Source organism: Mesocricetus auratus, unplaced genomic scaffold (assembly GCF_017639785.1).
Source record: "Mesocricetus auratus isolate SY011 unplaced genomic scaffold, BCM_Maur_2.0 Super-Scaffold_100008, whole genome shotgun sequence".
NCBI lineage: Eukaryota > Metazoa > Chordata > Mammalia > Rodentia > Cricetidae > Mesocricetus > Mesocricetus auratus.
The window spans coordinates 21,154,697-21,181,705 of record NW_024429192.1 but is presented as its reverse complement, the minus strand read 5'-3'; the positions used below and the strand labels follow the sequence as shown (position 1 = coordinate 21,181,705).

The window sequence follows — 27,009 nt, the reverse complement described above, 5'->3', positions numbered from 1 at the left end:
GTCTCTCAATCTTATATATTTTACACTTCTTTTGTGAGTTTCTTTTCTGAATTTGCTAACAAGGAAAACTATAACTATCTAGTGTTCAATTCAATCAGAGACCTGAGAAGGATCTAATATTACCTGAACAAAGAGGAATTTCAGTGCAAAAAACTTCCAAAATTAAGAAATAACAGAAACAGCTGACTGTCTGGACAGTCATCCAAGATTTTTTCTGCAATGTTGGGGCATCCATCTTCAGCCCACAGGCCTAGAATATCTGACAGACTTTTCTGTGAAGCAAGATTTTTGAAAGACTGTTCTATCTTGTCTTGGCAAAGTTCAGCAGTCCTTTTTGTGTGTGTGTGTCCTGCTTGTCCAGCTTGGACAGCATACTGTTAGCAATCGAAGCAAGGACAGTTTTTGCCCAGTGACTGACTTTTGCCACAAAGAAAGTAAACTTCATATGAAGTTTCTATGACGCACATCATCTTCTCTGAAGTAGATTGGTGCTGCCAGGAGCATATATGTCTGATTGTCATAACAAAAAGAAAAGTAAGTAATAACATCTTAAATGCTGTTTCCTGTATATATCTGCAGTGTTTGAAGACCACCTGTCTCTCTAAAATATATCTGTTTGACATTGAAAAAAAGAAAAGAAAACAAATTCTCAATGAGTTTATTTATCAATTGCCTATAAGTTTTAGTCAAAGCACTTATCTTTACTACTCTTTCCTGGAATAAGTTACCCTGTTATTAATCTTGAAAGAAAAATGGATTGTATAATTTTCCTAAATTAATATTGCTTCTCATAGGTTTTGTAGAGAAATTCTTTCATGAATAAGACTTGAACATATGAAAATTGTGTAAGTACTTCTGGAAATCTAAATCATGTACAATTATTTCCTTTTTTTAAAAATGTGCATTGTCATGAGGGTCAGATCCCCAGGTTAGAAATAGTTTTGAGCTGCCATGTGGATTCTGGGAATTGAACCCAGGTCCTCTGGAAGAGCAGCCAGTGCTCTTAACCACTGAGCCATCTCTCCAGCCCCTTCATGTGCAATTTTTAATCTGTAATATTCAAAGAGTATGTTAAAGACAATTTCTTATATCACATGTCTGATACTGGGCTTCTATTTGGTGACCAAAGATTGAGCCACTTTCTACAATATCATGGTCATTTAATCTCCAATTATTATGTATGCTTTGTTTAGAATTTGGGTGAGTGAATCTTGCTATTCATTTAGTAATTATGTCACAATTAATTCTGGATGAGCAACACAAGAAAATATAAGGAATGACTACCCATACTAAAAATGTTGACTACCATAGAATTATTTGCAAAAGCTAATTTAAACTCTAGGTTTACTCAAACACATCAAGAAATTGTAAAATACAAGGTCACTCATGATTGAACTTTCTGTTTTAATCTCAAATCTCCAGCAGGAGTATTTAATCTGCAGCCCACATGACATGTGTTCCTCAGAATAGCTATTAATGTGGTTCAAGACAAACTGCACATTTTGAATATTGTGAGATATTTTTTTAGTTCTTAAAAGACTTTGCAAATGGTAGCATACAGCACTGTGTCACTATGTGAAAAGGTTGGATATGCATGTTGTAATTTTAAAAAGCAACACATGAGAGATAGATGCCATGGGACAGAGTTTGGGTGGAAAAGTTTATTTATGGCTTCCCTTGTTACAGTTTCATTTATGATTATCTTTGACCTGATAATTCTGTTTATCTTAATCAGAAAGATGTAGAAAGAAGGAAGGAGATAGAAAGATAATTGATAGGTAGGTAGGTAGATAGATAGATAGGTAGATAGATAGATAGATGAGAGAGAGAAAAGAGAGAAAGTCAAACTACCTTTACTAGCATGCTATGGTAGTTATTTTTATTTTTGGTTGTTTTTAATCTCTTTTTGTTCCTTATTTCTAAATTTAACTTTACCAAGGGTGTATCTGCATACACAAACACAGGACATGAAAAATGCCTTGTTACTTGTGTTTTCAGATCCACAGATAAGGGGGGCTTCTAATATTGCTCTCCCTTTTGCGAAGCCAGGAGAAGCAAGACATTTTCAAACTACGAAGCTATGTGAAAATAAGCAAGACAATATTTAAAACATCCACATTGAGAAACTGCAGGTGACTGTCTGACAAAGAGCAGATTTTGGCTCACAGTTAACACAGTCAAGGATAGCAGCATTTCACATCTGTCAAGGTCCTGGATTTTGACCACTGAAGAGATACTTTCTACCTCTCTCTACAAAACTGCAATTAAACTATTTCACACCTGGGCCTTTTCCAAAGGCCAAACCATGTGATCACTCTAATCAAGGACTCCCTAAACATATGTTTTCTCTGATGGGAACTGAATTCAGAGCTTCAAGCATGGTAGAGAATTATCTACCTCTGAGCTAACCCCAAGTCCTCCTACAGGACATTATAACCTATGTCGTCTATGGCTTTGTGGATCCATGCCCCTCAGTTCCTGATAAATTGGAAGACATTTGAGTATTACAGGCATCAATTTTCTGTGTAAGTTTATGGTTAACTACTAATTTCACAGCTTGCAGCTCTCAGCAATCACTCCTGTGCATCTTCTCTTGTCACCTCACTCTTATTTTTGACCTAGTGTAAAAGATGCATCACCAGGGTAAAAACTCCTCTGATTCCTCAACAATTCCAACCCTGTCTATAAAACTGTTTCTCTCCCCCTTCCCCAGATATATAATCCCAATACGATAAAGGGAATCTAGCCCTTTCTTAATATCTGGCTCTCTGGCCTAGGAGAGGACAAGAAAAGTGAAGGCTGTTCCACCCTAGACATTCCAGACAACCCGTGTCTGACACAAAGTACTAAGCAAATATATTTTAATGAAATACTGTACTGTATCACAAATAAAATAACAAAGTAGAACAAGGCATAATTGATCTGAATTAAAGCTTATGTTACCAGTTTCTAAATGACTGGATTTTTCCTCCTCTTTAAGATAATTAATAGAGCAATTAATAGTGCCTATTTCACAGGGCTATTGAAATTTTACTGTAAAAGTGACAAATATTTCAAAATTAGGAAAGCATGGTGAAACAAAGTTGTAGAAGAAGGTTCAAATATCCTTTCATTTAGAAATAATTATCCAATTGATTAAGTTCTAAGATAATTTGATTTTATTATAAGACTAGAATGTGGAAGATCATATTTGGAACATTGGATGTATCTCACAGTCAAATATCTGGCAAGAAATTAACCTCAACTCTGAAACCTTTTAGAAGAGGCTCTTAGGGATTAATCCCATGCACCCATTGTGCTCACCAGTCTGTTTGGATGGGGGGTCCTATGCTTGCACTCTCTGAGATGGGAGTGGTCCAGCAGCAACTCCTGACAGATTTACCAGTGAGGACAGCTGAGCTAAGGAGGGCGTGGCACTGTCACTGGGGGATGTCTAGTCTGAGCAACACTCTGGAAAACCAGGAAGTTTCTTTCAGCTTTTCCTTTTGTCTTAGAAAATGTGAGTGTGGAATACTTTGGAAATTTAAGATACCCAGAAAGGGGGCACTTCTGGGCATCTTGTTCTTTGAAAATCTGATTGAAAATGCAAATTTTGAGCTGTATCTAATTAGGGTGACTAGTTTCATCAACTTAGCCATGATTCAATGAGCAAAGCAAAGCTTTGCCTAATATATTCTACAAAATAGTCAAAATTTATTTATTTCATAGCATTAGTGAAGCAATGTACCTGCTATTAGTGTTTGTTTTCTAGATATGAAAGGCAAGCAGCATCCATGAAATATCAACAATATGACTGTCTAAACAAGATCTGTACCATGAGACCATTGGCTGATGGGCCAATATGGAAGGTGAAATTTTCAGGGGTCCCAACCCTAGAAGAAGAACTAAACTGAGGAGAGATGGAAATTTAGTTTTCTCTAGGGCAAGAACCTTAATCATTTATTCAATTCTAAGTGACAAGCCTTAAACACATGTATGTATGACCAACAATAAACAAACTCAGTGAGTTGTATTGTATATTTATGTATATATGTATGTATATATACACACATACATATATAAACATACCAATAAACACATACATATATAAATAACAGTTATAATGAAGTTACGGATTTGAGAGTGTGTTGATAGGTACATGGGGAAAGGTGAAAGGAGAAAAGGGGGAATTGTAATTGTATAAATACAATAATCATAACTAATATTCTCAAAACATTGAAAGATTTAATTAAGAAAAATAAAATATGTAAAAATTCCGTTGCATCAGTGAACGAAATGTCTGCATGTGACAGGTTTATTAACATAAAACCTACTGTGTTATTATTTGTTCATCTCAAAAGATACAAGCTTCCAAATGAGAAAAGATTGCTTGGAATACTCTCACTTGAGTTATAGTCTATGGTTTCTGCCCTAAATATCAAACAAAAGTCAAACTCAGCATGGTGGCATATACTGTAATCTAGGATTCAGAAGTGGTGTCAAATTAGGACTTAAAGGTTACTCTCAATCTGGTAATAAACTACAGGCCAACCTTGTCTGCTTTTGAGACTCTGTCTCAAATAGAAAAAAAATAAATATTCAAATATCATTTGATCAATCCTATTTTGTATTCCCTGCTATCTTAGATTTGCTTAATTTTAGAACTATCCACACTGTAATTGTTACTAACTCTATGCTGTAGGTATCCCCTGTTCCGGGAAGTCATTTTTTGAAGCATCCTTGGCCTCTCCCCATGAAATGTCAGGAGCATCCAATGGAAGCTAAACCTAAAACATTATACAATAGCTCCTGGGGACCTGGAAAATCACATTTGCCCCAGTTGAGAAGCCACTGCACAGGTTAGGATACTTGTGATTTCACATGAATGCATCAAAATTAGTTGGGCAGATAAATTTAAAAAAATACAGTAATGATTTCAGCCTTATTTTCATTTAATAATAGTTGAAGGCCAGAAGTAAAGAGCCTCAACGGCTGTTAAGTAAGAAATGGAATGCACAGTATTCCACTTACCAAATGGAAAGTGAGTTCAAGCTTTTATCATCGGAGATAACAGGACCTTTGCAACTTGTCCACATGTTGGACATGCAACCCTGAGCATATTCACTATCCCTAAAATTCAGGGATTTCTTCTTCTAGGCTCTTCAAAACATCAGTTCTAAGCTATACATTTCTCAGTGCAAAAGAGTAGGCCATCAACAACTTTAATTTTAATCAGTAGGCTTTTTATTTTAAAATTCTTTTAGTTTCATGAAATATTACTGGAAACAATGGTTTTGGAAATGACCCTGTATTCCAGATCCTTTACCACCAATTACCTTTGCACCTCCATTTCTCATCTGTAAATTATGGATGGCAACACTTATTTGCTGCTTGAGGTAATTCTGAAAGATAAATGAACTACTCCTATATAAAGCACTTGTAAATATTAAGTAATAATCCTATATTTTGTAAATCGCAAGATATATATTTTTTACATTCCAACTTCTCTGAAACTAAGAAGTTATCTCACCAAAAATGACATATCATGATCAAATTGCTACATTCTCCCTCCTTAATAAAGCCACTGTTTGCAACTAAAGTCAACTCCACCTCAAATTTTAAAGCACAAATTACCACTATAGGGGTAAAAATGGTTAATTATAATTAATAATTATAATGATTAATTATGATTGCCAAGTTGACTGAACTTAGAATCACTAAGGAAAGAAACTTCTGGGGCATGACTGGGAAGAGCATACTGAATTAGTTTAACTGAAGTGAGAAACCCACTCTTAATGTTGGGAGCACCATCTATGGGTTAGTGTCGTGAATAAAAGTAAGTGACGATCTAAGTGTCAGTATTTGTCTCTTCGTTTCCTGGCTGTGAGCGTAATGTAATTGACTGTCTTACACTCCTGCTTCATGATTTCCCACCATGATGGGCCAGATCCTCAAACTCTGAGCCCAAAGAAACACTTCCTCCCTAAGCTGCTTTTGTCAAATATTTTGTCACAGCAACAAGAAATGCAATTAATCTAATAGTCGTTTGAATTTTCTGTTTAAACACAGAAATTAGACTCACTTATACAAACATAGATAAAAGTGATTTTCTAAATGTTGATCAAGAGGCATTTTACTATGTGTGGTTTTCATTAGCTCTCATTGAGAAAATATCAAAATATACTTTCAATAAATTCAAATGTGTCTTGAGGATTATGTTGAGTGGTGGAGAGGAAAGAATGAACTGTAAACTTCCAATGTGCAAGAAACACCTCTAGTTCTCTATTTACGTATCTACTCAGGCTTTGTGATTCTTTTAGTAACTATTTCTTCTATACTTGATGGTTTCTCTTTATATATATTTCTTAATACAAGGTTGGGATGAACAAGAATTATATTAGCAAAACAAAATTTGAAAGGATACAATTATCCTAAATTGTGCAAATAACAATTTAAAAAGAGGTATGTTTATCATAGATTGATGGATTTTCATTACTGTACGTGTTACCACATTTCTACATATGATAATATTTATTACAATAAAGTTGTGATATGGATAATCAAGTCAAATCAAGTAAATGCTCAATCCGTGCTTAAGTGATAACAGCACAAGCAGAATTTATTATTATCACTATTATTATCATCATTATATCTTATGGGAAAGACAAATGTTATAAAATAGTTTTAATCTTTATTGGAATGTTTCTGTGAAAGACTATGTAAGCAATAACTATCAAAAATACTTTATGCTTCATTTTGCTGCTTGCACAGGACCTGTACACATCCAACAAAACAAACATGAAAATAGGAAGTAAGCCAGTTGGAAGGAGGCAGATGATATGCCGGATTGCTAAAAGGACAGTAGAAGATAATGGGTGTGAATATAGGCTCTATATGTTGTGTACATATATGTGAAAATTGCAAAATGAAAAATTAATACAAAAAAATAAAGAATGGCAATAAGAATTACTACAAATTATCACCCCCCAGAAATCTACATGACAGCTTCATGTTATAATTCAAATTATATAAAACAATAATAGAAATAAGTAAGAAATGTGTATTAAGGAATCCCTAGAGATATTACAAGTCATTCACATGATTCTGATCATAAATTGCTTTTGGAAGACTTGGGTTAAAATACTTAAGTCAGCTGTGTTCTACTAAAATGTTGTTTACAGTTAAGAAAATGACATAGGAACAAGGAAAGTGTCCTACCAGAAAAGATCAATTCACCTTTGATGCTGTGTATTTCCTGAAGAACGGCAGTCACTGTCTGGTCCTAGCTATGGTACTAGTCTTGCTACACCATTCCTCATGTCAGGCAAACAGAAGGCTCTGATGTGCCATGCTTTGATGGAAGAACCACACCTACTGTGGCTTCTATGATGGGTGATACCCACATGCCAATGGCAGGTGGCACTCAGACTCCTCCTTTTGCTCTGAGCGCTGGCACCTGGTCTTGGCTCAGCCCATGCACAGCACAAGAGCTGCGAATTAACACACATCAGAGCTTCTCTTGACTTCAATGCCATTCATATCCTGAGTTTGTTCCAGCTTCAGAGTTGACAGCTGGCCAAAGCAAAGATTGGGTGCCAGGTCCTGCATCAGTCCTAGGCTGAGAATCTCACCAGATGGGCCAGTGTGGTCACAGGAACAGGCGCCACGCTCTCCCACCCTAGGTGGCAATTAGTTCTATGTTGACAGTAACTATTAGCACCTATTTGATGAAAACACAGGAAAAGTTCCATCCTGGCAACAATGGAAGGTTCCAATTAATCCAGTATATAAACACAATATCGGACTTCAGATCCCAAGAAAGCCATGTGCACTATTCCAACTTTAATTTTTCCATGTAGCTTTTGTAGCTTTAGAAACTTCTCTAAAAATCACCTCAATTGTTCTACCATATAGCTACATATATATATATATACTATATACTATATATATATTCATAAATATAAATTTTAAATCAATTACCTAATATTATACACAATCTAAAATTTTAATTAGGCTGAGTCCAAAAACAATTATTAATCCAAAAAATATGAAAAATAGTTTAGAATATTGATTTCTCAAGTTTGGAGGATTCTACACTTGTTTCTTTTGCTAATACCAATATATAATGTTGGAAATGAAATTATCATAAAAATGTGTTTCTGTATGTCTCAAATAAGAGTCATATTATGCTGTGACACCATCCCTCATCATGACAGCATTGTTGTAAGAAAGAAGGTTTTAGTAGCACTTATGCCACCTGGCAAGTTTTCTATAGTCTTCTTAAGGGAGTTTCACCATTCTCATTACAAGCATAAAAACAACAGTAGAGGAAAACCTGGAATATGGTAATCTCAACTTAAAATCTGATGGCACTGGGTGGGTGGGACCTAATATTAGAAGAGGTACAATCTCCCAGACATAGAAAAAAATCCAGGTAGTGATTTCTAGGCCTGGCAAACTGGCTGATATTTACCAATGAGTCTATATTAATTCGAAGCCAGGGTGGTATCTGTGAAATAAGCAGTACTTAATGTTCCTATAGTTATTGTTTAGCCAGGTGAAAAAGAACATGAAATTAAGAGAGACTGAATCTTCCTTATTTTTCATCATTAATCCTCTACGCTTGAACTCAGGAAATGGTACTAATAGCGCTGTCTGTTTAACCATTGCACAGTGCTTACAGTGCTTTGAAAGAGCATCATTTCATAATCTCTCAGTTAGAACCTGCCAAAGCAGAAGGTAAACCAATAACCACATAGCACTCCTGTTCTTTGTCTTCAGCATGCAAAACGCATGGGTTAAATAGATTCTCCCAGGTCATAATCCTTCTTTATGGTAAAGAAATCTGTCAGACATCCTTGTCAGAAGACAGAGAGAAGCAAAGACACACACAATCGAACAGAGTCAGAACAAGGCCTCCAAAGTCACAACCTGGACAACAGACTGCATGCTTATTAAGATGTTGGCATTGACACAAAATAATACTCCATAATAATTTCCCCTTGCAGTTTGCAAGTCTCTTTTTCCAGAAAGAAGTTGGTAATACTTACTTAACATCAAAGACAACTGATTTACATTTTTCCTTGTTTACCGAGTTCACAGGTACAGATATACATTGTTTTTCCCATGTTTTTAGTATTCCTTATCTTTTTCTAAAATGGTTTTAATTGGCCAACCTCTACTAGCCAGTCTAATCAAAGTGGGTATTTATCAGAGCACAAATCACTGCATGCCCTTGAGGATCACAGTGAACACGATGCAGCAGATCTCCATAGCAGGGTAGCTGAGCACCTGTTCACCATCCCCTGCATTCAAGCAGCACACAGTCTAAACAATAGAGCTTCCAGACAATTAGTACAGGGGACATTTTCCAGGGCTAACTGTGAAGAGCCACTTTGCTCAAAATTGCACAAAAAGGCAGTTATAAGTGGCTCTATTCAGGTTCTCTCCTGAAGGAATCATATCTTTCTGTGAGTCTCACATTCCATGCGACTGAGAACGCTGCAAAGTCTCTCTTAAAAAGACTTCAGAAAAAAATAGACTTCAGAAAAGGAACTTGTCAGTGGACTGAGGAAAATTGATAGAATTGTGCACTATATTTCGTAAAATGCTTATTCTGTAGGCCCTTTTCTCTTTTATGAAATATTCATGAATTACCTACACTATATGGAAGCCATCAACTGCGTTTAGAAGTGGCAGCCATACATAAGAATGTAAATGGCATATTTTATTTTTCTTTTTTCCCCACAGAAAAGCAATTATGAACACTCTATTCTACTATAGATCCTGACTGAAGAAGTAACTGTCACGTTAGAGTTAGTTTAGGAAACAAAATAAATAAAAATGGAAGAAAATTTGGGGAGTTAACTATTAGCCTCTTAGTAAAAAAATCATATGAATGATGAAATATACTGAATGCTCAATTTACATTATTTTGATAAAACTTGAAACCCAGACTATACTTTAATGTTAAGAGATGAGATCATAATTAGATAATCTCCCTTCCTTTTACCCAAATTTTAAGGAGCTCTTAGAATTCTCCTTCCCACTGTTAATTGAATAGAACATTGCAGTAAATGCTAGTCAGTTTTTTCTTATTTCATTGTACATAGGCATTTAATATTTGCTCCTTTGTTGACTTATAATATAGTTTGTGGCACATGAATTTTTGGTGTACTGTCTTTGATAATATCTCTATCTTAAAGTGTTAGGTGACACAGAATAGTTTACCACCCTCTCTATTACAATGTCTAGCAACTTCTACCACATAAAATACTTGTGAAAACATATATTAAAGCATTTGATCATCAAAGAATACTAATAATCGCAAGGGTCTGTGGTCATCTGACATACAGGGGTGCAGCCCTGAGAAGAGAGAGTTCTAACTCAGCTATATGGCTTTGATGTATTCAGTATGTAAATGGTTGTCCATACTGCCTTGTCTCATTAACCTAAATTCAAAGAAGGCAGAAACAACCACTTGCACTCGACTTTAAAGAACTACTTTTGAAACTGGTGATGAGCACTGAGAACGTTCAATAAATTGTTGTGTCTATATAAATTACACAACCAAAAATACATTATGAGAAATTGAAACTATGACATACTCTGAAGGACCTTCTCCTTTTTTCCTTCTTTGCATATTCTTTGTGTAAAAATCTTGTCTTTAAAATAAAAGAGAGTAGTCAGGTATGTTGATGCAGATTTGTAATCCCTGCCCTGGAAAGGCAAAGGCAGGAAGGTTACAACTTGAGGCTGGCCTTGTCTACCTAGTGAATTTTAAAAAGCAGTCTTCATTTGTGTGTGTGTGTGTGTAATTGTCATCTGTGGAAGACAGAATTAGTTTTCAGATCCCTTGAAGCTGGAGTTGTAGTTACTTCTCATCCAATGTGGATGACTAAACTGAGGCCTTCTGGAAGAGCAGCCACCAAGCCATCTTTCTGGCCCTACAAAATCGTTTTCTTTCAACTCATTCCTGGGACCCTCTCCAAATGGAACACATTCAACTAAACCTAAAAATCTATCATTTCCAACTAAATACATATCTTGGGTTGGCCTCTTGAGCAGAATGAGACAATAATAAAACTGGATTAAATCTAAAAAAAATGGTTAGCCTGTATTTAATTATTTCAGCATTTTCCATCAGGTGTGTCAAATATTTCATAGATATTAGACATCAGTGAGAGTGGGTTCAAGATGCACAAGCAACCCCGTATAAATTTTATTATTTTTCAAAATCAGAATATCACCAAATTAAAGCTGAATTTTTAAAATTACAGAATATTTAGTCTCAGCAATTTTGTTTTGTTTTGTTTGCTTTTTAAGACAAGGAGCTATTTACTGTGCAAGAGAACAGACCACAAGATATACATGAAAACCCACTTTAACAGTTTTATTAGCAGACAGTGGTGGTGCATGCCTTAATCCCAGCACGTGGGAGACAGGGCCAGGTGGATCTCTGTAAGTTTGAGGCCAGCCTAGTCTACAAAGCTACACAGAGAAACCCTGTCTAACAAAACAAAACAAAACAACAACAAAAAAGTGTGCACTACCACACCCATTGTCAGTCGTGGCAATTTAAAACTAATCATTATCTATATTAAATTTTTTTAACTTCTGTTAACATTTAAAAATGTTTTGAAATTTGGTTTCTATTTGTATGAAAATTTTACTACACATGTTAATGTGGATACCCACACTCAAATTATGTAACCCCCTCTCTCTTCTTTCTGTGTGTGTGGGGGGCAGTTTTCAGTGCAGGGTATTTTGGGTACCCACAACTAAATGTGTGCCCACAAGGTCAATAGGAAAACCTTTACTCTAATCCTCAGGTGCTGGCTAACTTACTCTGAATTTCTTTCTAACTTTTGTTTTTCTTTTTGGACAGACATTTCAGTGACTTGGAGCTCACACTGCAGTGCAGACTGGTTGGCTGACCAGGAGGCCCAAGAAGTGTACTTATTTCCACATCTCTACATCTACGATTATACAACAAGTGTGCATTTGTTACCATACCCAGCTTTCCCCCTTGCAATCTTAAAGGGTGCTCAGTTTCTTGCTTTTTCAATGCAAGTTCTTTCTTCATCCAATCCTCTGGAAGTTAACTTGATTCTCTGATGAACGAGCATGAGGCCTCAATTTGTTATAAAAACTCTTCTGATAGGGACATTTATTTATACGCAGATATCCGATAGCAAAGTGACAAAAACAAAACAAAAAGGTGATTTCCTGTGTTATTTAGTTATTTGATTTATTTAGCCAGTTAGTTAAATAACTAACAGAATTGAGATTTACAATAACCATAGATTGCAAAGAGGCTCTCAATTCTATTTAAATACCAAGAGGCTCTTGATACTCTTTAAGTGCCTGGACTATTTAAACCCAATGTGGTTGAGAAAATGAATTTAGAAAGAGGGTACATTCTCATAGCCCTATGCGATTCAAAATTGAGATTTTAAAGTAAATGTGCAAAACAGCAGCTTTTTCAGTGGCAGAGAATATGTATAAAAACATGCAGCTTCTGTGAAAGCATGTTCAACCTGAAGCTGCTGAGTGAAATCAAGTACTTCTAGAAGGAAACCCATGAAAACCTACAGACTGCAATTTTATGCATACCGTGTGCAGGTTATCATGTCAGTGGGTAAGCAGAAGGCAGGAAACAGAGCTGCCATTTTATAAGAAGAGAAAAGGAGAAAGGCCTATTTGATAACAGATATAAAATAAGGGTATTTGTTTGTTTATTTTATTTCTATCTATCACTGGGATGAAGGCTTGATGTAGCACATTGCTTGGAAAGATCTTTAACAGAAAAAAAAATTAGAAAAGAGAAGCAATGAAATTATTTGCATAAATGATAAAAAGCAATTTGGAGTATTTTGTAAACAGCATAGTGGAGAGACTGGGATTGGTCAAAGACGAGTGAGGTCATGAAGGACCTATCCCCGATTAAGTGCCTTGAACACCCAAGGACAACCTTCCTGGGCAGTCATCTGCTTCAGTAGCCTCAGCTTGATACTCTGTTTTACACAAGTCCCTAGAGTCAGCTATACCAGCAGCCTTTTGTTACAGATACTCTGGTCATCCAAGGAAGGCATTGCAGGATAAATATCATAAAAGCAGGGCACACAATGAGGGAAAATTGTGCCCATGTGGCCATGAATCTAAGCAGCCTTAGCAAACATACAATCAGCCCCTAGAAAGATAAACACCTCAGGAATGTGTGTTATTTGGGTATGATAGGTACATCAGACATTGATGTGGATTTCCATCGAATGAGTAACATCCTAAGTCTACAAGACTGTGGTATGCACACAGGAGGCATGACCCCCCAACATAAAACTCACAAGTCTGAAAGCTCTCCAAGATATAAAGGGTTTGCCGTAATGGAACCATGAATGTTGGTGATCCAAACATCCTTCCAGGTGATAGACCTACCTTCCTCTTGGCAAGTCTGCATCATCCTTTTTCCAGCGCACAGTTGGCTGTGGATCTCCCTGGACCTGACAACGGAATTCTACTGCCTCTTCTTCTAGCACCACCTGGTTAATTGGCCTCCTGAGAAACGTGGGTCGTTCTTGGGGAGGTAAAAAAAAAGGAAAAAGACACAAAGTGGTAAAATTAAATGAGGCTTGCATGATTTGTGAAAAAAAAATTGAAAAATTCAAAAGATATGTAGTTTGTTCATAGCATACATAGACTTAGTTGTGCCTGTCACCTGTATCAGATAAAGACTTGTCAAACTAATATAATTTAATGGAAAGACATTTTTGAACAGAAGTATAAATATTATTTCTGTATAAGACTCTATGACTTCAGGGAAAAGATATGAAGTTGAATTCCAGTGAATTCTTCAGTCCAAGTAGGTAAAACCATTAAAAACATAAAACAAAGTGAGTTTAAAATGATTATTCTATTATCATTCTTCAGAGTGGGACAAGTAAAAGATAAAACTGATGAAAAATATTTTAAAAGTAATAAATATTCATGATGGAATCATCAGTAGCATTCCAGGAAAACACTACACTTTCAGAAATATTCTCCACCATTTTTCACTCGAATTCCTTTATCAATATTTTTAATTCATGTATTGAAAGTTGTCTAACATTTTAAAAATACAGACACTGTTTGTACTTTGTCAATTATTTACTACTCTACATAATTTTCTTCAGTATTGTCTTTTAATGTTTCAGTTTTTAAGCCTACATTTTGAATTATGTTGTAGCACTTTTCTATATAAGATAAAATGCATTCCTAATTAGAAGTGCCTCATCAACAAAAGAATATATGAGACAAAATATAGTTTACCATCCCCACTCCCCAACAATTACACCCCAGTGTAGTCTCTGTCTTTTGAGGTAATTGCTGTCCAATAGACAATGTACCTCTTATGTTTATGAATACAGGTCTGTGAATCATAGCTCAAATCCAAGTTTTCTACTTATTGAAGTAGAAAGTGAAGTAGGTCATGAAAGAAAAGAGTTTTGGTGGGGGTTTGGGTGGTGACAAAGAGAACCTCGTCATATAGCTGTGGTTATCTACATAAGACTTAACTCTTCTAATACAGAATTGTGAATATAATGGTACATAGATAGAAGCACATTTAACAGAAAGCCTGGTTGAAATTAAATCACTTAAAATAATATATAAACAAACATTTTTATTGACTACATTGAGAACAATATTTATAAAAATTGTACAACTGAAGGGAACGTTTCTTTCAAGTAAGTCAATGATGGCTGACATTTAGAAGGCTGGAAATGTTACCTCTTCACCGAGAAGCAGACAGTAGATATTGATGAGCACGTGCTTGCACTAGCATTCGTGCACTCGCATGCATGTACGCACATATACACAAATATATATATATCCTAGTATTTATATTCTGCAATTCCAAAATTCAAACAGCTATAAAAAGTCAGAACTTTATCTTGGAAGCTCTGCTTATTTACTTATTTCTACCTTGTTATGTTTTATGTATATTGGTGTTTTGATTGAATGTATGTCTGTGCATCATGTGTGTGTAGTATACATGTAGGCCAGTACAAACTGTTAAATCTCCTGAGACTAGAGATAGCAGAGATTGTTGTGGGCCACCATGTGCGTGAAGGGAATCAAACTCATGTCCTCTGGAAGAAAAGCCTGTCTTCATGACCACTGAGACATCTCTCAGTCTGTTATCATGGAAAGTTTGTAATGTAGAATTTACAAACAACTTAGACAAGATATTTTTCTTCCAAAGAGTATACATTGGCAGAATTAACAATAAAAATATCCTTTCAAACAACAAAGCAAATGTACAAGTTAGAAGGATTTATGTAATTTTTTTCCTTTATTCATTTTGGTGTGTGTGTGCACGTGTGTGTGTGTGTTTGTGTGTGTGTGTGCATGAGCACATACAAAATATGTGTGGAAGACTGTGCATGGTTAGAACATTTGGAAGGTCAAGGTTCATATTGGAAATTATTCTCCGTAGTTCTTTCACCTTATTAATGGTAGGCACAATTTCTTTTTTTTCCCCCAGTATAACATTTTTATTAACTATTTGGGAATTCCACATAATGAAACCAGATCACACTCTTCTCCCAGTCTTCCTGGTCTATAACCCCCATCCTTGTGATCTCATCCCCTACCCCCAATAAGAGGAAGCACACACACACACACACACACACACACACACACACACACACACGCAGTCCAATTTGTGTTGTCCATATACTCATTGGAACATGGTCAAACTCCCAGTGGCCAGACCCTTAAAGAAAACTCAATACTTCCCCTCCTGCACCCCAGCCAGAATCCATCAGTTGTGTGGAGCTACACTTTAGCATCAATATCACAATTTTTAAGAATTCACTTTGATGGCTTCCTTTTAGACTGTTGCATTTTGGGGGGGGAGGGGAGGGTTGTCACAGAAGTCTTTTATGTGTCCCTTTCTCAACTGTGAGTCTGCAGTCATTAATAGCACTGAAAAAGTAGCTTCCTTTGTACAGTTTCTTAACCAAAGCCAGGGGTCTTGGCTCTGGCTAATCTTGCTCATTGCTAGAATTAAAGGAGTGGTGTAGTCTCCATGTACATGGGCATTTATGTCAATCGGATGATCTCTAAGCGTGGAGCCATCTCCCAAGCCTCAATATTTTCCTTTTAAATGGTGGTAACAATGTGCCTCAACTCTGTATTTTAAACAAAATGATGCTGAGTTATTGTTTCTGCAGTAAGTAGACAATAGGATTAGTATATCTTTATGTGTTTCAAATGTTAATAGTACATTAGCATAGCAAGTGAGATGGGCATTTCCTACACTGTTTGATGCATTCATCCAGAGCCTGTATTAACCCCCTGCCAACAGAGAGGAAGCCACTAGTAACATCACTTGAGACTGAAAAATTATATTTCAAGAGGAGACCTCTTCAGTTCCTCTGATGTTAATGGAGGTATTGTACCATAACCTGGCCTATGGAGGAACAAACTATAGCACTATTTTCAATCATTAGGCAAATGAGAATGTGGCCTCTCCTACCCCAGGCTCCAAGCTTAATGGCTTGTAAACAACCAGCAGCTTCCTTTCATGAAGAAAATGGTGGGAGATGAAGCTAGCCACAGAGTGGGAGCCAGCGCTGTGAAGAGTATGTGGAACTCAAAGAAGATGGCCGGGTGAGTGAAGGAAGGAGAACTGATGGACGCTTACGTTCCATTGCAGGACCCTTTGAAAAGTACCTGACAAGCACTGCATTGGCAGATCTGTGAAGGGCTATCAGAAGAGAAAAATGAGATTATGTTGAAGGGTTACTGAGTAAAATTATTTCATTACAAACTGCATAGATTCTGAAGTTTGAATAAAGGCAATAGACTTAAGAGATCCAAAATGAATTTTCTATCAGATGAGCAGGACAAAATATAAAAGTGTAGACATATTGGTAAGTATGGTGGGTGTTTGTGAGTGTGAATTCTTATGAGAAAATGATCTTTGTATGATTACATCATTGTAAATAAGATTTATGTTCCTTGAAGTCAAACTAACTTTGAACCAATAAAGGACGTTACATATGTAACAGTAAAGGAAAATAAACACAAACAAGGCAGTGTCTATAGCTACAGCACGTAAGTTAAACAATATCTAAAGAGGAGTCCAAAGGCCATTTTTATGAGTGATAAAGATTCCTGTCAAATATTAAATACAAATACTATTTTGGAAGGTAAGCAGGTAAAGTCATGTTTACTGATTATAGATAGATAGTGGGTCCTCTCCTCACTAATGATGAGTAAGAATGAGAAAGTGAGGTAGGGACCTAATGTAGAATAGTCAACACCCCAATACCTGAAGATAGCTTTAAAATAATCAGAATACGGAATGATATTTTTTCTGAGAACAAAATATAAGATTTACAAAGATGACTGCATAGCTAGCAATGCCAGAAATGAATGGGTTTTGTATAAACTATTACAAATTAATACACTGTCAGTGAGGAGGCCTTGGCAATCTCTGGGGCTTTGGGTAGTAGATTAATAATTACCATGGCTTATGAATGAACTTTGGGAGCCACTTCCACAATGAGTGATGCTGTCTCAGCCTGGACACATGGCGGGGGCCTAGGCCCTGCCCTGGATGAAATGACAGACTCTGGGTATCCCCCATGGAGGGCCTCATCCTCCATGGGGAACCGTGTAGGGATTGGGTGGGAGACTGGGGAGCTGGTGGAGGGCTAAGGGAGGAGGGAGGGAGAGAGAGCTGGATTGGCATGTGAAGCAAGCTTGTTTCTAATTTAAATTTAAAAATTATAAAAAAATATGCTGAAAGTCCATTGATACTGGAATCAGCTATCATGCTACAGAACAATAGAATACATAGTAAAGAAATCTGGGTATCTCATGCGCCAGATTTTTATAACATTATGCTTAGTAAAGATTACAAAGCAGTTCCAGGCATGTTTAATAGAACATATTAGTTCTATTATGTTCAGGAATATTATCCTCAGTCAAATCTTAAGTGTTCTCTTTAACATGTTCCAATCACAGTATTGTAATATATATTTAATATGAGAGGCAAAGTTTGTATTAAACATGTCACACAATACGGGACAATAGATCCCTTAAACACTTTTAGTTGCCACACATGGTGGAAACCCCATCACTTTTATAGGGTGATGCAGGGAAGCACCTGAGTTATAATTTTAAGAAGAAACAAGATAGGGAGGGATCCCCTGCTGCCTCTCTATTTTGCCCATCAGGAGTAGATACGTTCATATAGATGTCTCTCCTCTGCCTTAAACAGTCCAGCTGCCATGTAAATAGATAATCACAGGAAAGCATGGATATCCATATTTGAAAAGTCAGATATGGGATGCTGGTTCAATACAATTAAATTGGTGGGAAAAAATGGAGACCAAGAATAGTGGAGATGAAAGTCATTTGTCTATCCACAGTGCATTAAGATGGGATGTACACTTCAGTATCTCTGTTTCCCTGCCTTCCCATGATACAATGTAACAGTTTATTGGTGTACTGTACTTTGTTCACCAATTTATAAAGTTTCTCCTTTGAGAATTTCCATCACAATATTCAAATAAGCATTTCTAATCTGTATTATTCATCATTCTAACTTTTCTATACCCACTTTCTGATTTGTGATTCATATAATTGTGTATGAAAATAATGAAAAAAATTTCAGGTTTCATGAGCATGGTGAAGAGGCCTAACTAACATCAGTGCAGCCATCACAGGCTGTAGGCTGGCAATATTGGGACTAGGCCTCACCCATACAATAACCAGGAAAAGCCACAAACTGTACCTTGTTGGGAACAAATCATAATTGAGACAAACAAGTCCTAGATGCTCCAGAACATTAAGAATAGCTTACTTAACTTATATATAGGTTGCTAATTTCCTTGTAGCAACACCAGTACTAAACCCTGTTTGTTAAAACTACTGCTACCCGCTCATGCCCAGTTAGGAGTTCTACTCCCATCTGAATCCTGAATTCTTCTTCTTCCCCCCTCCTTTACTCCTTAAAAACCCTGAGTCAGCTGAGCTCCAGGGTCTCCCTAATCTAGCTACCATGTCTTAACAGATGGAGGGCTCAAGCTTGCAATAAAGACTTTGCTTTTGCATATGAACTTGCAATCTTGGTGGTCTCTGGGTGGGGTCATGATGCAGGCATGGCACCTGGCATATGTGTAAACAATCTGGAGAAGAAAAAGTTTCATTTTCCATTAGCAAAGTTTTATTTTCTGGAAGTCTATAAAACAGAAACATGAAATTTAAAGACTGAAGAATTGTATTTAAAATGGGAAATGTATTTTTAAATATTTTAAATTGTGTTTTGCTACTATTATCAAAGCAACCCCCCTTTAGATACAAGCTACAAAGCCAAAGAGAAGTTTCTAAGCTTTCTCTTTTTGTATGAAGATCATTTTGAAGAAAAAAAGAAAAGGGAAGTCAGGGGAGTAAGTGTAATTTGATAATAGAACAACCTAGTGAGAGATAAGGATCACATTCAATATCCACTAATGTCCATGGAGATTGTGCCCATGAAGCTCCAAGTAATTAAAATAAACAAGTGTGGAAATCTTCATCTATTGAACCAGCCAACTTAATTTTAAGACATGTCAAAATGAGGCTACTGAATCTTTCCATGGTATCCCCTTATGTGTGACCACATATTGAAAAAGCAGGGGGAATCCTCTAGAGCCATCTATGGACTGCTTATCAATTAGATTGAGTCCCCCTACATCGCCCAATCCCTAATTATATAACTGTGCCATGTTCAGAAGCAACTACTTTGCCAATGCAATTAACTTTTTTTTCTGTGAGATTAAACACATTTGAATCACCTGCATAACTTGCTTGCAAGGTTAATCTCTCTGGACATAACTGTGTTGTTTGCCAGTGTGTTACTCTGTAGAATTCAGCCCACAAATAACCTTGTCAGCCTAGTTCCACATCAACATTGTATGAAACCCAACTTTACACACGGCTATAATCAAATCTAATGTCTTGTCTCACTGCAGGGAGACAAATATTCGACTTTATAACATAAAGTACCATAAATCTAATAGGTGTTTGAGTAATCTTTTCTTGTTTTAATGCTACAGAGACAAAACTAAGCACCCAGTTAACACATTCTCCTTTTCAACTGTGTGTAGTCACTGAGAGTGGCTGTAAAACTGTCAGTGACTGTGCCATGATGGGTATTTCCAAGATGACCTTAGCAATTTTAAGGTAAAATTCACTTGACATTGTAAAAGCAGCACTGTGGCTATAATTGCATAGGTGGGGTTGTTTAAGTCCTGTAAGAAGAAAACTATGTAATAAAAGGACATTAGAGCTAACTACTGCTTGTAAACCTTGCCTTTATCTGCCCTAGCAAGAACTGCCTCAGAGTTGTGCCTATAAAATAAGGAAGTCATCAGACAGTTAACTTCACATGCCTCCATTGACTTAACAGTATATGTCTAAGGTAAGGGAAGCTTGATAACCATCGAATAATATTACTGTACTCTTCCACAAAACTTGGTGATAATGGTCAGGCTACATAGATGCGATTACATGAATTAATTTATTTCTGACAATAATGTTCACTCTTGGAAGCAAAGATCAACACAGATAAAATTTGGAGGAGAAATGTCTTATCTCATCATGGTTTAGATATAATATTTCATGTTATTTTTGATAATACACTTTGAAAGGCCACTATAGATTATGCTTCCTGTGAATAAATTTCTTCACTATCCTGAAGCATTAAAACAAGTTTTAGAATATAGTAGGTGCTTGAGAAACACACACAAGAAAGTACTGCATTGCTTCTACCAATGAGGATGATTTACTCAACCAGATAGTTTGAATTCTGACCTGAAATCTGTAGTATATATAGATGGATACATAAATAAATGGATAGATAGATAGATAGATGGATGGATGGATGGATGGATGGATAGATAGATAGATAGATAGATAGATAGATAGATAGATAGATAGATTACATAACTGTAAATTCTTATGTTTTGGTGCCATGTGTACCTGGTGCCTGAGGAGGTCAGAGGAGGCCGTCAGATCCCCTGGGACTGGAATTTCAGACAATTGTAAACTGCCATATGAGTACTAGAAATCAAACACAGTTTCTCTAGAAGAACTGTCAGTACTACTCTTAAGCCCCGATCCATCTCTCCAGTCCCAAGATATAGATATTTCCTAAGGTTTTTGAGATAGCATTATTCTTAACTTTCTCTCCATGTATTTTAGCTCCTTTCAACATATGAGCCAATTTTCTCATCTACTGTGTGAAAAACTGTACCACAAGGCCATGTTGCCATCCTCATCCCTCATGAATTTGCTAGCTACCAGGAGGCAAACACTAACTGAAAATTGTGAGGTGACAAAGTTTATGATATTCTTTTGATGGGTAGAAATGAAATGTGGATGCATATAAGTAAATGAGATGCTATTTGAAGAAAAACTTCTCTGTAAAATCAGTGTCACTGAGGCAAGAGGGGGTATGAGGGAAGGAATTGTGAGTAAAGAGAGGTAAACTGATACCACAAAGAAACACTTATAGTTCCAACAGCATTTATTAGAGTTGTGGGAGGCAAAGTCATAGTGGTGCCTGTCTGCCATCCTCAAATCTGAAGACAGGGAAGGAGGATCATAAATTCGAAGACGGCTTGAGCCACAGAGCAAAACCTTGTCTCAAAAGAAAAAGAAGAAAACTGTGTCAGACAGAAAGAAACACACTAAGCAAGGATGAACAGAAGAGGAAGGATGCAGAAGTTTACTATGTAATTCATAAATACATGCTTCGTAGAAGCCAAACAGAAAGTCCAAAAAATTGAATACAGCTGTTTTGGTTGAGAGACTTCTGATGTGATTTTTTTTGACTAGCATATAAATATATGAGACTGTGGAGGAATGCTAAATCAAGGCATACACTTGCAATGTGTCAAAACAGTGAGCTAAGGACACACTGCTAAGAGTTTGTGAAAAACGATAAATCAAAAGACCACAACTATATGCCAAGGTATGCCAACACAGTCATAGTAGACTTCCCACGAGGAGTGTGAGTGGCTAAAATAGTTTTGGAGAGGCACTTTCAGTGGTCACAGAAGGTTAAAGAATTACGACACTATGATTTTGTAACTTAAATTTCACTTAGAGTAAAGGCATGTAGATTTGAGAATGTGTCCTGAGCTCCAGTCAAGCAGAAAGCAATGGAGAAATATTTCTGTAAACAGGAAGTAAGGAAACAATAACAGGATGCTAGGCATAGAGAATCTAGCATCAAGATAAAGAAAGAGAATACTAGGTTGGAGATTTTGGAGCAGAGAGTATGGGATCTCCAGGACAGCTTTGATGGGGAGCAATGTTGTTGAGTTGTGAAAAATATAATGCTGCTTTACTATTTCACAAAAATCAGTTTCAGAAGAGAAAATGAAGCACAATATAATTATTTAGTTCACAGGTCATAATATTTACATGGTTAAAAATGACAAGAAAAAATTTTAGTTATCTATGTATAACAGCTCTACGAGTATGTACATGTGCCTGTTTGTAGTTGTGAGCATGAGGGTACCCATGACACACACATGAAATTCTGAGGATATCTTGGATGTCAATTCTCACAACCCATATTGCTTGAAACAAGATATACAAGGCTAACTGGCTTGAATATGTCAGTGGATTCTGTCTTTCTTTCCCATCTAGCTACAGAGACTGGAGGTATGAGCTACTATGCCTCTTTTACATGCCTTTGGGGAATTTAAAATCAGAGCCTCAAATGATGTTGAAATAAAAGGTGGCTCATTTTTTTAATGTTCTTGAGGTAAAGGATTCAAATGTAATAAGCAAGGTGGTCCCATTGTTTGCCTTATTTATCCAAAGTTAGGAGTCACAGAGCAGCAAAGCTCTCTCACATCAGACTCACAGCTTAAATCAGACCAACACTTCCCTGTTCTATTTTCCCTTCTTTCCCCCCATTTCTTATATGTGTGTGTGTGTGTGTGTGTATGTATATACACATACATATATAGTATCACTTCCCCCTTGCAAAATTATTCAAGATATCCTCCCTCCTCCCCTGACAGTTTTATTCTCTCTGTCTCTCTGTCTCTGTCTCTGTCTCTGTCTCTCTGTCTCTCTCTGTTTCGTTGGTCTCTCTGTTTCGTTGGTCTCTCTGTTTCTCCGCTTCCTGTTTTTCTTGATTTTAGGTGGTTTTGTTTTTTTGTTCTTCGGCTTTGGATCCTGTCCTGGAACTCGCTCTTGTAGACCAGGCTGGTCTCAAACTCACAGAGACCCTCCTACCTCTGCCTCCTGAGTGCTGGGATTAAAGGCATGCACCCCCACCGCCTAGCTGTGTGTTGTTTTGTTATATATGTAATAGAGTTTTAGTTCTCTTTCAACTTATTGTACACAAAGCCCCTCATGTCAGTTTACACCATCAGATAAATGTTTCTCAGGTCCCCAAATCAATCCTTCCTCAGGAACTGCCTCTTGATAAACTTAATCTCTTGGGTTAATAGCTATATTTAAAATAATTTAGAAGTTGAACCACAATTCTTGACAGGCTCAGGGTTGTCTTACTGTTCCCATAATGCCTTTAGGGAAAGCAGAGTAACTATTTTATAATATAGACACATTACGGGTAGATCTAATTGTTGTGGTGATGACATTGAACTGTCTCCATTTCCCTCTTAAGGCAGTCTATACTGCTATAATGCAGTGTTGTCCTACTCAAGAGCTTGCGGTAGCTACAAAACAAAACGGCAATGAGTGTTTCTTTAAATAGAAGAGCTATACTTGTGGGCTTTCAACGCTGATATTCAGTGACCACTAATTTCATATCTTCCCAGACAAAGCTGGATTTTTATTTGTTACTGTGAAGAGGGAGTTTTAAGACCGTTAGAGATGACTGCATATAATTTATGGGCAAACTTAGAATTATCTGTACTAGGTGGACAAAGCAGTCCACAAGCTTACATTGAACAGTGTTATATTTACTCATTTCTTTAATTAATTACTGGATATTCCCTGCCTTTCTCAGCTGGGACTTCAATCAGGGGAGTATTTACAGGGAGTACTATCAGAGATTATTCAATATCCAGAAAGTTTGAAAAGAGGCCTTGATCTATTGTTCGAAAAGCACAACCAAAAGGGTGTCACAACATCTGTTTCCATAACGATGCTCCCATTCTAAGATTGGGTGGTGCCTCTCAAGCCTCAGAAGATGCTCCATTAGAGACCTATGCCAGACTTCAACAGTGCACTTGGGCATGTCCTAGAGTAATGCCCTTAAGTAGGGACCTCACCAGAGCATGCATGGCATTAGAAAAGATATTTTACTGTCAGAGGAAGATAATTTTTAAGATGTACATATTACCTCAAATTTTAGAGAATTATGATATCATTATGAGTAAAAATATGTTAATATGTATTTAAATCAATATATAAGCACATGTGTATATATATCATATACATATATGTATGTATCTAATATCTTATAAATATATCCAAATATAATGAGTGATTAACATTGGACAGGTTTGTAATTTCAAATTGTCTTAGAAATAGTGTGGCTTTTAACATTTGATAGAAGACATTTTGATAGCCTTAAATACATGAATAAAGTAGATAAATTGATGTTCCTTTTCAAATTTGACACTAAAGTTTTCGTCATAAAGCTCACCTCCCACAAAATCCCAACTCTAATCAGCACTGACTATTCCAGTTAGTGAGTAACTGTTCATATATGTCCGAAATTTTAGAGTTAGCCAAGCTGCAATTATTTATAATTTGTAAGGACTAGTATTGCAAGTCTTATTCGATGTAAAGTTATGATGAGACCAACTTTGAGCTTGTTAGTGAAGGAGATTCTAGTTAGCCTAATCTAGTTAACCTTGCAGGAAGAGCTCCTCTGAATATTTAAAATAACATTGTAAGGGTGTGGTCCTGTGCTGAGTTTAAAGGAAAAGCATCGACCAAACAGCGGTGTCCACGTCTCCCTACTATGCTACGGCAGATGCAATATAAGCAACCAGCTGCACCATGCTTCTCTGCCCTTGTGCCCCGAGATGGTCATTTGTTCAGCAGCTTCTTGTCAAGTATTTGACCACAGAAATGAGCAGAGTAACTGATACTTAATAGAAAAGAGTTTTACCAAAGACAGTCAGCTCTGCAGGGTCGCTGTCTCTTTCTCCCACCATATTGGTGCCCACACAGGTATACATTCCTGCATCACTTTTCCTGGTATTGGAGATCATCAGTTTCCCACCACGGATCTATACAAAATAAACATCAGAAAAAGAAATGGTAAAGAGAATCTAATTAATAGTTTTGAACATTTAAGATCAGCCTAAATTTGTTGCTGAAAACAATAAGAGTTCTATTTTTCAAAGAATTTAGATTGTAAGTAAAACGGCTTGTATAAACAATTGAATTTTGAGATGGTTTGATATATAGCAAAAGTCAAAGGGTATATTTTTAAAAGAAGTACACAAAACACAACCTCTAAAGACCAAATTCTCACTGGCATGGTAACTGTTCATAAAAACAATAAAGGCAGAAGCATTTGAGGATATATTGCAATCTACCTAGCATTTAGACTTCATGTAATGGTGCCATCTCAATATATACATGGTATAAATTCACATCTATAACGAATATATGCTTAAATATAGCAAATAACAGGATTTTTTGTTGAAATAGTTTTACAGTTTGATTGTTTTGTACATTGTGAAGATGTGTCTAAGCCAAGGTACCTTCTTATTGGTTTAAGAAAGAGCTGAATGGCCAGTGACTAGGAAGGAGAGAATAGGCAGGATTTCCAAGGAGAGAGAGGAGGAGGTGAATAGGGGTCCAAGGAGACACCAACAAGATGGAGACCAACTTGGCCATACAGAATGGTGGAGAGGTTAAAAAAAAAGCCATGTGGCAGAATGTAGATTAACATAAAAAGGTTAATTTAAGTTTTAAGAGCTAGTTGGGGACAGGCCTAAGTTAAGGCCAACCTTTCATAATCAATAAGAAGTCTCTGTGTCATTCTTTGTGAAAGTTAGACAATGAAATAATATTTTCCTAGTCAAATGAAACATTTATTTTTAATAAAATACATTAAATTTCAGTCACTGTATTTTATCTAAATGGGGAACTACTAAATAATATCAAATGCAAATCTTATTTCAGTGAAGCTGTCCTCATTATTTCCTTTTATAATGCTGAATCTAGCTTAATGGCTGCCATTTATATTTTAATTTCAATGTATAAAGCATAAATGACTGGTAGAAACCTCTAGAGATCAAAAATTTTAATATTACACAATAAAATCACAATTACATATTTAAATTGGTACAATCATTAGTATAATGTAGACATTTATGATTGTCTTACTGAGTCCCATCCAAAATTCAATATGTTGTATATGGTAAATTAACATTAAGATCTAATTTTGTTATTAATGTATTAACACAATTTTTTTCAGATGTGAAACTCAGTGTCTCTAGACTTTTCTTGTAAGTGGACTCACACTTATTCTCTCTTCCTTGTCATCAATTCGGACTTTGTCTTTCTTCCAATAGATGGTGGGTTCTGGGTGTCCCCGCGGGGGCTGGCACTCCAAGATTGCAGGCTCTCCAGCTGCCACTACCACATCTGTGGGGTTTTGCCGGAAGTCATCTCGCAATACTGAAAAAAATCATAACAGTTAAAAACATACTTAATGACAATATTCCATTTTGTCTTGCCAATATTAGCTTCAAGTCTTACCCACATGATACATACTAGTATTTCCAGTGCACCTAGCCACACCCACTAGAAAAATAATTCAAATTCAACTTAAGTGCCCACTGACGGGGGAAATAGATATTAAGGGGGGGCATTTATACACTCTGATTCTAAAGTCCAGTTTTAAAAATGAGATGTCAAACAGCAATGAAATAAGACATTTATGATAAAGTTCTGAGTTGTAGTAACCAAGCAAGGTATGGAACATAATGTAGATCTACTTCTATTCTATTAGGAAAAACACACATGTGTGTGTGTGTTCATATGTGC

At 36.4% G+C, this 27,009-nt stretch overlaps 1 protein-coding gene across 12 annotated transcripts in view; it reads right to left on the bottom strand.

The window, feature by feature from the left end:
• Robo2 (roundabout guidance receptor 2) overlaps positions 1 to 27,009 on the bottom strand; it is a 1,424,536-nt gene that overhangs the window by 120,100 nt on the left and 1,277,427 nt on the right. For all 12 annotated transcript variants that reach the window (XM_040750574.1, XM_040750576.1, XM_040750575.1 and 9 more), the window contains 3 exons: positions 26,483 to 26,640; positions 25,118 to 25,238; positions 13,414 to 13,552 (listed from right to left, as the gene is read on the bottom strand). In XM_040750574.1, coding sequence (XP_040606508.1) covers positions 13,414 to 13,552; positions 25,118 to 25,238; positions 26,483 to 26,640 — 418 coding nt within the window. The remainder of the gene's footprint in view (positions 1 to 13,413; positions 13,553 to 25,117; positions 25,239 to 26,482; positions 26,641 to 27,009) is intronic.